Consider the following 12,996-nt stretch of genomic DNA (forward strand, 5'->3'; position numbering starts at 1 on the left):
ATAGAATCATCAAGGTTTGAGTTGTATGTCTATGCCTAGGATGACACCTACTGATAGTAGGGGAGGGGATTAACTTATGTCTTCTCTATTCTCTCAAGAGGGATGTTATCTTTTACTCTCAGTATCATTTTATACAGTTTGGTCTTTCGTCTGCACCAGAATGCTATATAATGTTTTTGTTCTTAAATACCTTTCAGCTTTCTTGTACATTTAATTTTAGAGTTTCTTTAGCTTCTACAAAATAAGCTAATAACATGCCAAGTTAACCTGCCAACCTGAAACCTGGGGCAGTCCTCACCTTCCTCCCTGTCGCAATCATGTCAAGTTGACACTTTCGAATATCTTTCTATAATATGTAATGGTATCAAACGAAAGACATGGGATGGACTTCAATGAAAGAGGAAGGTAAGCATTTCTGACAAGTGTCAGCAGCTGCATGTGGAATAAAGATGTTCCACAGAAGACCAAAAGAATAATGTAGCAATCATATTCTGTTCCTATCCTGACCTATTCTTAAGAAACATGAACAATAAAGAAAGAGACTTAAGCAAGATATGTGCACATGAAATGAAATTTCACAGAAACAGAGTGGAAGTTACAAGGATGGACAGAATAAGCAATGAAGAGATCAGGGAGATGACAAAGGCAATGCCTTTACAGGAAAGGATAGAATCATCAAGATTTCATTTGTATGGGCTTGTAAAGAGAATGACAAGTGATAGAATACTGTCAAAGATGGAAAAACTGAAGCTCCTAGGCATATACCAAGAGGGAGATGAAGGGCTATTCGACTGAAAATTTCAGCTAAAAATACAGCAAAAAATTCCTCAAATTTTCAATCACTAACCACTGCACAGTTTCTGAAAGAATATTATCTAAATTAATGGTGAAAGGTACAACCATTCCAATTTTAAACAGTAACTTGTGCATGTAGTACTGTTGGATAGAAATCTTAACCTACTTGCCCATCTTGACCTTTTTCCAGGCCTAGAAGATCAAATGGATCTCTGCCATCATTGATTGATGATAATGGCCTTGTGCCTGATGCATGACGTCTCCGTCCTCCTTCTCTTCTTTCATTTCTGGAACAAGATTTCAAAAAGTCACATATTGAGTACACAATTCAAAAATATGTGTAAGTATAGTATGGTACTCCAATTAAAACAGATGACTTTTGAAAATGAACAATTTGGTCAAAAGCCGCAACACTTCACTATCAAAACATGTTACACAGCTGAGATGTTAAACTCAATGGGAGGAGATTTAGGAAAGGCTATCAGGAAGTGATAAGGTGGAAGATGGACCAGTCACAGATGACACAAAACTGCTTGATCCAAAGTGCTTTTGGCTAAATGTTGTACAGTAGATTGGGTGTTGACTAAATCCTCACACTCAGGGGAAAAGGAAATGAGGTTCCTTTGCTAGCCCATGGTCTAACCTGATTTTGGGGTTAGGTTTTCCGAAGAAGGTTGATGAAAGTGTTGAGAGTCTGGAGAGGGTGTTTTCCAGGATGAAGGATTGTTGTGGGAGGCAGAGTATGTAAGCAAGGTAGTGTGTCTAGAGTCTGTAAGGGGTTGGGGGGATAGATGTAAATGATAGGTTCCCTGTAGGGTAAACGCGTACTCCCAGATGAGACAGCTCTCAGATGCTGTTTGAATTGTCATTTTTAGATGTCAGACAACAACCTCAAACCTCAGTAACATGATGCAGGAAATTACTGTCACAGAGCAAAGAGATTTTGTGAAATGAGCACAAACAGTTAATTGTTCACAAAATCTCTTTGCTCTGTTGCACTGTTGTGCTGTAGAGTAATTTTATTGCATGTTTAAATTTTGTAAAACGTTCTACCAGATGAGCTAAGAACAGAGGCAGTTAACACTGGGCCAGGATGTCAATCAGACTGTCAACGGGGCATACTGCCAATGTAACAGGTGTAAGGGCACGAGACAAGCATTGCCACACAACCTCAGAGCATGGTAGACAGAAACACAAACAAATGGTTCAAATGACCCTGAGCACTATGGGACTTAACATCTGAGGTCATCAGTCCCCTAGAACTTAAAACTACTTAAACCTAACTAACCTAAGGACATCACACACATCCACGCCCGAGGCAGGATTTGAACGCCCGACCGCAGTGGTCGGGCGGTTCCAGACTGAAGTGCCTAGAACCGCTCGGCCACACTGGCTGGCGAACACAAACACTATTGCTTTACATAACAAGGCACTTTGAAGTAAGGCTATGTAACTTCATAGTCCAAGTGCCACTGTAAAATCAAACATAGGCAGAACTGATGTCAGTGACCTAGAATAGTTAATGAATTACAACACTGAGCCAAGGAGTGCTGACGGCACTCCATACTTAGCAATCATATACAGCAGCTCGCTAGTTGAAAGATCCACCTTAAAGACTGGAAAGTTGCACAGGTCACACCATCACTCACAAAAGGAAATAGGAGTAATCCGATCACTTACAGACTCCTGTCAATTTGCAATAGGATTTTGGAACATATACTGTGTTCTCCAAAGTCAATTTGCAGTAGGATTTTGGAACATATACTGTATTCAGACATTATGAATTACCTTGAAGTAAACAATTTATTGACAAACAGCCAACACAAATTCAGAAAATATTGTTCTTGTGAAACACAGCTAGCTCTTTATTCTAGATGTTGAGTCCCATAGTGCTCAGAGCCATCACCATCTTTATTCTCATGAAGTATCAAGTACTATCGACAGGGGACGTCAAATTGATTCCATATTTTTAGAATTCCAGATGGCTTTTGACACCGTTCCTCAGAAGCAACTTCAAATCAAATTGCATGCCTATGGAGTATCATCTCATTTTTGTTACTAGATCCATAATTTCCTGTCAAAAAGGTAATAGTTCATAATAACTGACAAAGTCATCAAGTTAAACAGAAGTAATATCTGTCATTTTCCAAATGTGTGTTATAGGCCCTCTGCTGTTCCTGATTCACATAAAGGATTTAGGAGACAACCTGAGCATACCTCTTTGATTGTTTGCAGATGATGCTGTCACTTACTGTCTTGTTAAGTCATCAGATGATCAAAACCAACTGCAAAATGATTTAGACAAGATATGTGTATAGTGTGTATAGTGTGAAAAGTGGCAAGTCACTCTCAATAATGAAAAGTGTGAAGTTATTAACATGAGTACTAAAAGGAATCCGCTATATTTCAGTTACACTATTAATCATACCAATCTAAAGGCTGTGAATTCAAATGAATATCTAAGGATTACAATTACAAATAATTTAAATTGTAATGATTACAAATATAACATTGTGAGGAAAGTGAACCAAAGACAGCATTTTATTGGCAGAATACTTGGAAAATACAACAAGTCTACTAAAGAGACTGCCTAAATTACACTTTCCTCCTCTTCTGGAGTACTGCTGCATGGTTTGGGATCCACATAAGATAAGACTGATGTGGGACATTGAAAAAGTTCAAAGAAGGGCAGCTCGTCTTGTATTATTGTGAAACGGGAGAGAGAGTGCCATGGATATGATATGTGAATTTGGATGGCAATATCATTAAAACAAGGTGTTTTTCGTTTACCTCCTCATGAAATTTCAATCACCAACTTTCTCCTTCAAATACAAAAATATTTTGCTGGCATCTAAAAACAAGGGAGAAATGATCATTGTAATAAAATAAGAGAAACCAGAGCTCACACAGAGTTTTAAGTGCTCGTTTTTCCTGTGCGCTGTTCAAGAGTGGAATGGTAAAGAACCAGCTTGAAGGTGGTTAAGTGAACTCTCTGTCAAGAACATAATTGTGAACTGTAGAGTAAACATGTAGATGTATGTGTAGATAAACGAGTACAAAAGTGCTCACACACCCAGAGCAACTGCTTCATAGATAGGGGCTCGACCATTTATGCTTCCATTCTGAGCATGTCGCTAGAATCAGAGAGAATGACAGTCTTTTGAGTTTCAGAGAAATCATAATGAGCTTATCAATCATGGGCAACCTGCTACTTGCTTGCTCACTTCAACATCAAGATGCAGCCACCTTGAGGCTCACCACAGCAGTGCCCTGTGTTACAGCCTACTGTGTTATCATGGATGGGAGGACTGGTGTGTGGCTAGCCCTCCAACATTACAGGTCATTGGGAATGATTTGCAAGCTGCCATCTCCTCACCAAACAGGCAAGGAATGTCTGCAAAGCCTCTTGGTCGAATCATGAGCATGTGCTACTGTCTTGGTCAATCCACAGTGGCTGACAAGGGCATAGACTTCATGGCAACTGGCATCCTACACAACAGTCGGCAGTCTCCACCAGAGTGTGCGACAAGCTGACTACAAGAGTGCTGAGGTGAAGCTGCACTTGGTTGAGGAACATCTGGGCAGGTGACACTTTTCTCGTACCTTTTCAACCACCACCACAGCATGTGGCCATAGCACTGACCTGCAGAAGCAGTGTCACAACTTGCTGACAAACTATCAGTACTTCTTCACAGCATGTGCGTTTCAGCTCGGCTGCCAATGCCACTCTGAAGACACTTATAACTCTGTGCATTTTGCACAATAAACAAATGTCATTGCAGATACCACTGCTTCACTGGTGCCTCTGTGCATGAACTGAACCATTCATCCACACTCCATGTTCTATCTTCTGTTTACAATGCAACCATAGCTCCCTGGATCACAACAGCACTAACAATATATTAAAAGTTAAAGAAATCCACCAGCGGGGATACCGAGTGCCAACAAGTTTTCAGGAAGATTACATGGGACTTGATTCTTGACAGGAGTAAGGCAATTTTCTTTATTGGCAGAGTGTTGGACTAGCAGGACATTAGGTGCAGTGGAAGAGGAGCTGAAAAATAAGCTATAATAATAATAATAATAATAATAATAACACTATAATGAAAAGGGTAGATTGCTACTCAGCATAAAGACGACCTGTTCAGTGACAGACAGGCACAAAGAAAAGACTGTTACACATTTTATACCTTTTGGCCAACGCCTTCTTCAGCAAAGAAAACACACACAGATTCACACAAGCAAGCACACCTCATGCACACATGACCATAAACACCAGCTGCTCTGACTGGAGGAACACTTTGGCTGAAAGCTATAATATGTTAACCGTCTTTTCATGGTGCCCGTCTGCAACTCAACATATTATCTTTACGGTGAGTGTCAATCTATCCTTTTCCTAATATTGTTGATATTCCCAACTGGAGTTTCCACTGTTTAATAATAATAATAAATAATAATAATAACTTAAAGCAGTGTTTGTGGTAGTAATAGAAAACAAATTTTAATGGTTACATGACAGAAAAAGTGGCTATGTACAAGTTTCAAAGAAGGAACTCAAGATCATGTTCAAAAATACATTCTCATGAAGCTGCAAGTGTGAGCACAGTTCTGCAATGCCAACAGTAATTTTAACGAAACTTTGTGCACATATATGATACTGCCGGAAGAAAATACTATCACAGAGTAGAGAAGGAAGTGATGACAAGGAAAAAACAAGCATCCAGGTATCACTGGAACAATGTCAGAGAAACTTAGTACATAGAAGACATATCATACGGTGAAAAAAATACTGTAAAGGTAGGAAGCCTCTAGCATGCCAATGAGTAGGCAGTGGGTGGGAATGGAGTCACATGTAAGAATAGTCAGACTAGCTGTCATAGGATAAAGTAAAGCATCCCTTCATTTTGTTTCCATTACCGTAAAGTTAGAGGTTCTCTTATTTATTTTAGTTGTGGAAAACTAAAGTGTATTCCAGCCAAATTTTTGAAAATGGCTTTACGGCTTTAAATATAACATGGTGCAAGAGCTTCACTTCCTCTGATATCACTCCTAACATTACTATTCGCCTTCCCCCCCCCCCCCCCCCCCCTTTTTTATCTAATCCACACACAGTATTTAACTGAAAACCCTAAATTCTGTTGTGAGAGGTATTTTCTAATCTTTATTATTTAAAGTTTACTGTAGACTTGACTGACTGTATGATGTAAGCTATAGATTATTTTTAAGGAAATATTCAAAATTTAGGATTCAGTAAGACCACGGGCACTCAAAATTCCAACCCCACTTGTGACAGTATGAAACCCAGCCTCCACTTAAATATAACAACATATGTGGTCAGACATATATTTTACACTGAATTCATGCAGTGGACACACACACTCTATAGCTGTCAGATGTGAAATCAGACAAGTGAGTGAGAAGGGGCTCAGAGCCAAGAGCAGGCACTCTGTTGCTGCCAGCCATGGAGAATGGTCAATGTCTTTAATATGTCTACATCTGCATACATACTTTGCAGGTCACTGTATGGTGCATGGTGGAGGTGGCTGTAGTGTTACGTGTCACTTTGGTGAAGTGATATGTTGCATTATGTCTATAGTATTGCTGAATGATGACCACCATCCTGAAAATATTGTTTAGTTTTTATAGTAAGTTGAAGATCTATACGTTGTTTGGGAATTTTATCTCATTTGTGCATGAAATCCGATGTGGATGGACACAGCATTTCTGCAAGGCAGGATGACAGTAGCTCCTTTACCTCAATTCACATTCCCACTTATTTGCACAGTTTCTTCCGTGAGGTCTCATCCCTGCTCGGAGATACGCCACATGGCTTAGAGCAATGAGTACCATGACAATCGGCATGCTGTCATGGAAACAAAAGAATAAACTGAGCCACCATTAAGATCTGAGAGATCTGTCATTCACATCATGTCGTACAGAGTACATTTTATAACAATGAAAATAATCAATTTTTGACAATATAATGAGATTGGATAAACAAAATCTACTCACTAAGTGGCAGTAGGAGAACACACTTATGAAAGGTATTATGTGAGCAAGCTTTCGGAGCCAGTGGGTCCTTCTTCTGGTAGAAGTGTTGAAGTGAAAGGAAGAGGGTTGAAGGAAAAGGACTGGAGAGGTTTACAAATAGGGGTAGAGTTTGGAAAAGTCACCCAGAACCTCGAGTCAGGAGAGGTTTACTGGATAGGACTTAGCTGTCCGGTAAGTCTCCCCTACCCTGAGGTTCCAGATGGCTTTTCTGAACTCCACCCCTTTCCCTAAACCTCTCTAGTCTTTTCCTTCACCCCTCTTCCTCCTACTTCAACCCTTCTACCAGAAGAAGCCACTGACTCTGAAAGCTTGCATACATAAAATCCTTTTTTTATATTTGTTCTTCTGCTGCCACTTGTTGAGTAGATTTTTTATCTATACAATTACAGAGTACATGTTACAGTAGCATGCATTCTTACGAAGTGCTTCCTGCTTTTAAGCAAAAGTTAGTAGAAAAAGGGTTTAGATAATTTAGTAGAGCTCTAGAATTGAGAAAATATTTCAGCTATCTGACAGAAGAAGATGCAGAAATAAAGAAGTCTGCAACTATGGTGAAATATACATTATTGTCCAGATCATTGAAGAAAAAAGTTGAAGGTCAGAAGTAATAACTAATGGCAGTCGCGAAATTTTATCCAAGTACGAAAATGTTTCATTTGACAGAAAACTTCATTATGGAGACCATGACAGGACTTGAAACTGTAAGCTTATCATATTGCCAGAGTTAGTTAACCTAACCATGCAAGTAATCTCTGGATGCAGTTAACACATGGTGGAAATTATAGTTAAGGTTAATACTCGTTTGACATTATACTAGTCATAATAAGCGTCTAATACTCATCCTGAAGAATGGAAGTATTGATGATTAAAATAGTGATGTGTGTGTTTTATCAGTCTTACTTGCGGTTAGTCTATGCATACAAAGAAATACGTAAGCCTGGTTGATGATCAGAATTTGTCATGAATATAAGTTACTTTGAGAATCCAAGTTAACTGAATGATTACTCTGTAGAGATGTGCATGCAATCTTGAACTAATTTATGCTATGTCACGTGTATGTTGATGATTACCAGTTAAGGATTGCTTGTGAGAAATCCACGTGTAATAAATATGGAATAGTATAAGGATTTCTTGATTAGAGCTTAGTGATTACTATAGTTCAATTCTTTTATCTTGGTGGTTCGCGCATGCCCGCCCAGATGCGGGAGATTGCTGCATTGCCAGTTGCACGCGCCAAGCAAACTTACGTTTAGGGGGGAGTGCGCAGTTTATGAAGTAAAACCATCACGACCGCATTAACCCTTTTGCTGCTACAGAGACAAGCTCCCTGCATTCCGCGTTGTGCGCAATTTTGTTATCACTGCACTGCTCGCCTGTGAAGACACTGGTGTTTCGAATGCTGTGACACACTTATCATTCGATTTCACAAAAACTATTTGGCCCAAAACTTTGATTTTTACACATCTTCTTGACTTATACCTTCCCCCCATAAATGACTTAATTTTGTTTCCATGTTCAACGCAGTTATTGTGCAGCATTAAATGTAGTAAACCACTGCACAAAATTTTGAAGAGTTTGGAGAGATAAAATTCCATAGGGTATACTTTCCGTATGGTTGATTTCAGTTGCCACAAGAAATTTCAAAAAATTACATTCAAACGAATAAAATTCATGAAGTAAGACACTTCGATATTGTTTTTAAATAAAGAAAATATTAAGCACAGATCAAGGTTTGAACTCGGAACCTTTCGCTTCACAGCCAAACACTTTAACCATTACGCTAACGCAGCTCATCCTTCAATATAGTTTCTGGAGGAATTTAAACTAGGACGCAAAATACCGACAAACACTGTTGGTATGACTATGAATTACTCACGTTTCGTACAATAGGAAATAAACAATTACCGCTGTTCTTTATTACGAAAAAGCAGTTCGTGAGAATGATACAAACACCTTTCCATGCTATCATCTGAATTAGGAGGCTTATTGCTTGTTTGGTTTAATTAATTAATAGAATATGAAGCAACTGGTATAAAGAATGGTTTTTCCAAACTTTCTTTAATATAAAGTCTGCTATCAAGACATTGCTTTCATTCAGTTACTTTATTTATGACTGAACGTTTCTAAAACTGAAGACACTCGTCCGTACTCTGCACTGCAGTCGAGCTCTGGCAACGTCGTTCTCTGTTCATTGGCTGACTGTGTTTTGTGATGTCAGATGCACAGAACAAACCTAAACTCGGCCGCCGTCATAAATGACGGGCACTTTAGTTATCTGGAGTTAATCCACATATGACAACTAGTCTATACTATGATTACTTCACTCTTAAAGAACTTAGATGGAATCATTTCTGCATTTGGAGTAGACAAATCTGGTATAGGGAATGATTGCAATTCCTTTCAATATATGTTTAGCCTTAGCATTATCGCCATGTGTGTACATTTCACAACAATCTTTAAATCTTTTGTCTAAGGGGATGGACCCTGTGGTGTGTAACATGCCACTTTGATGAAGTGGTGTGTATGTGAATGTACTCTGCAAAGGGACTGATGTAGTGTATCTCCAATTTGAAATGATGATAGCACTCTTACAACGCTTTGCTGTGACTGCTGATTGGCTGGTTTATTCCATGTCGTCGGATCCTGTCCTGGAGGTATCGTATGAGCCATGGCAGAACGACTGCTGTGACAAACAGAATGACGTCATAACAGCAGTGGAAATGTTTTGGTTGTCATTCAGTTAGCTGCCACTCAGGAGAGAATGAACATCAATTACTAACAAATGACAGTTTACTGAGTACATGTATTGATACAGTTTGTCTGTCAAAGTACAAATAAGTGTTTGATTATTATAATAAATCAGGCAATATATTGATATTAAAGAAGAAGGCCTCTACTTATTTGTTGGAAAGTTGAGATTTGTGTGAGACCTCTTAATTTCCAGTACAGAAGTAGTGCAGGTGGAGATGAAGTCTACGTTAACGAAGACACATACTGTTAGTCAGACTCCGTACTTCAAATCGTAAATGATCATAATTATTAATTAATAGTTACTGGAAATTTACTCACAAGGATAGCACATCACATACTGTACTAAATATCTCATCTTGGTGACCAACAGCACAATAAACATTTCTGTGTTGAAAATTAAACATGAATTTGATGAGAAGCATAAATTAACAGATTTCATCAGAAGAATTCTCATTAAACAGGATGGCTGTCCTTAGCAATAAAGGTCAACAGCCAACATTATGCCGTAGTGCAAAAGCAATTGCCAGCACTACAGCTTAAGAATCTGCAGAAGATCTGACTAGTCGACAAACAATCAATATATCTGTTGACTATGCTTATATTGAAGAAGAAATTAATTGGTCCATGAGCTGGAAGTTCTTTGTCCACAGGAGGACTTCAGTTATGTTATCAGGTCCACAACAACTTCACAGCAGCAGTCACAGATCACATTCATGGCTCATCCATCAACAGCATCAGCTTCAGCTGTGTCCTAGCATCCAGCCCTGAAGTACATTGCATCACCACCATTTTCTATCAGAACCACAACCAGGCAAGCACGTCAAGAAATTCTTTGAGCTGTGTTCAGTACTCACTGAAGCGTCTTTGTGGTTGACTGGAATGGGAGTGGTAGTGGTAGAGTTGTGCTATTAACTACAAGTGGTTTGACAACCGCAGAACTGCTACATTGGTAAGCTAAGTGTAATTGTAAAGGTAATGTTGAAGTTATTGAATACTAGTGTTATGAGAGGCTTGGAGGTGACTATGCTGGACTGCTTTAAAAAATTTTATGCACACTTAAGTACTGATATGATGGAGCTAGGTGCTAGATTAGACAAGGGTAAAATGGAAAATGTGAATGATCCAAGGACAAGAAATGCATAAACCTCAATAAGTGACGGCGTCGTGGTTAAGGGGTCATGGTGTTAGAATTCCAAGTGGGCAAGCCATATTCAAACCTCCCCCGAGTCAATATTCTTCTTCTTCACCACTGTTCACTGTATTCAAATTTGTGTCTGTTTCATGGTGTAACATCCATTTCTTTCGTGTAGACTGTGTAGTGAAAGCCCATTCTATGGTTTCAAATGATTTAAATGTGCTTCCTCACTGTGTACTATTTGGACATAGTAAAGTATAAAGTCTGTATCATATTGTGTTATGTATATTTCGCACCATACCCTCACCATATGGATCTACATGGTGATCTGCGTTGACTGCGAACTATGGCAAATATCCATTGAACTGGATGTTAAACATCAACAACACAGCCATAGTGTAACCACTATGTATCGCAATTTGCAGATTACGCGTATGAGTGAAGTGCCACGACATACAATGCTCTGCAACTGACTCTTCCAAAAAATTTATTTGTTAAAAGTAACAGTGGCACTAGCCAGTGCAGTGCATCAACAACTGTGGATCATGTTAAACAATGGTGTCCTATGACTCACTTATTGTGAAATATCACAACTTCTGTTTGGCAAGTGACCCATTCTCAACTGCTACTACCTGACCGATTGTACCCACGATCACCTGCTGTGAATGATGTCTCTTCAATACTACAAGAACTAATTTGTGACCTGGTGACCCATCCACCCATACAGATGCACAGTCTGCCCATGCTATCAACCGCAGCATGTACGGATTTGGCACCTTCACCTATTTTACTGTCACCAACACTTTCACAGCAATCGGCATGATCACACGCAGAGGTTGTCTCTAACCAGTTTAGTGCACACCCCAAGATACCACCATTTCATTCCAATCAGCCCTCCATATTGTTCCCCATAGTGGACAGCATTCTAGCTGCTCATGTTATTGTTGACGCTGCAAAATTCATCACACTCAGCCACTTCGGTGAATATGCAGACATGATTAGTAAAAACATCCTTCCACCAACGGTGGGCAACAAATATTCTACAACGAATCAGCACTTCTGCAACGCCTTTCCAACACTCCTTACGAGCAACTGCAGCAAGTGATCTACCACGAACAGATAACATGAAACTACATCATGCCTAGCACAACAGTTACAAACATTAATCAACTACCAGTTGATGCTCTACAATAAGCTGTGGACATCTACCATCTCAACTGCAGCTTGCCATGCTCGCCAATCAGTGAGTATCAGTGAGAATCAGTGGACTGCAGAATTTTTGCTGTTACTCAATACCAGCAATGTATCAGTTCAGTTGACAACTACACCATAATGCACAGACAGCAGCACCAGCCTGTGTGCACTGCTCCCTGTGACAGCCAAGCCAGCTTAACCACATATTACTGTCACTAACTGTCATGTCACAGCCCCCACCAGGGACAATGACCTCCACACAGCTGTGTCAACAAAACAAACTAATGGGAACTGCACCCCAGGCCACCACCTCATGTCTCTGCTGGTATCGGTGATGCCATGCACAACTGCCATCAGCCCTGCATGCTCAAAAGAGTCATGCAGCTGACAACAAGTGCACCAGACTGGGATTATCAATAAAGCCAGCTCATCTCATGTAGCAATGGACCACCTCACCTTTCAGCAACACGGGACAATGGTAGGCTCTCTATCTTGGATTACCTCAGACAGCAATACTATTTAGTCGATTCTAAATCCAACATCAGTTCCGCACCTCCGACCTCGCCCGCCACAGCAAATGACAAGACAGCCAGTTCTGTGCAACTATCAGTTCAGTTATCACCATTCATGACTCTAAACACTACACCTGGAGTTAGGAACAATGGTCACATGGAACTTTTTAATCACAGATGTCAGAAAATTAGTACTCAGTGCCTATTTTCTCTTCCATTCCCAGCTGCTACGGGATCTGTTCACAGCACACTGATTCCCTGCGACATTAGTTGTCAGTCACCGGGCTCTCTGGTCACGTCCTCCCCTTATTACATCTCCTCCAACTGACAAGCAGCAGAGCACTCCGATGGATGGTCATCATTGTCATCTACTCAACCGTGTTAACGAGCTTGCAGGAACTTAACAAAACCAGTTTCTTTGCTCCAAAACTTACCTGTAGTCTCTACGCATCTAACAGCAGAACAAAAATATATGACTGGCAACACAAAAAACATCTGATGAGCTCAAGACAGCTTGATGTCACCTACAGAACTCTTGACCGACATCAACCATCAACT

At 39.9% G+C, this 12,996-nt stretch overlaps 1 protein-coding gene across 2 annotated transcripts in view; it reads right to left on the bottom strand.

Moving 5' to 3' along the window:
• Positions 1-12,996, bottom strand: part of LOC124616795 (CDK5 and ABL1 enzyme substrate 2) — a 179,612-nt gene that overhangs the window by 99,218 nt on the left and 67,398 nt on the right. For both annotated transcript variants that reach the window (XM_047145210.1, XM_047145211.1), the window contains exon 4: positions 962-1,082. In XM_047145210.1, coding sequence (XP_047001166.1) covers positions 962-1,082 — 121 coding nt within the window. The remainder of the gene's footprint in view (positions 1-961; positions 1,083-12,996) is intronic.

This window comes from Schistocerca americana, chromosome 5 (assembly GCF_021461395.2).
Source record: "Schistocerca americana isolate TAMUIC-IGC-003095 chromosome 5, iqSchAmer2.1, whole genome shotgun sequence".
NCBI lineage: Eukaryota > Metazoa > Arthropoda > Insecta > Orthoptera > Acrididae > Schistocerca > Schistocerca americana.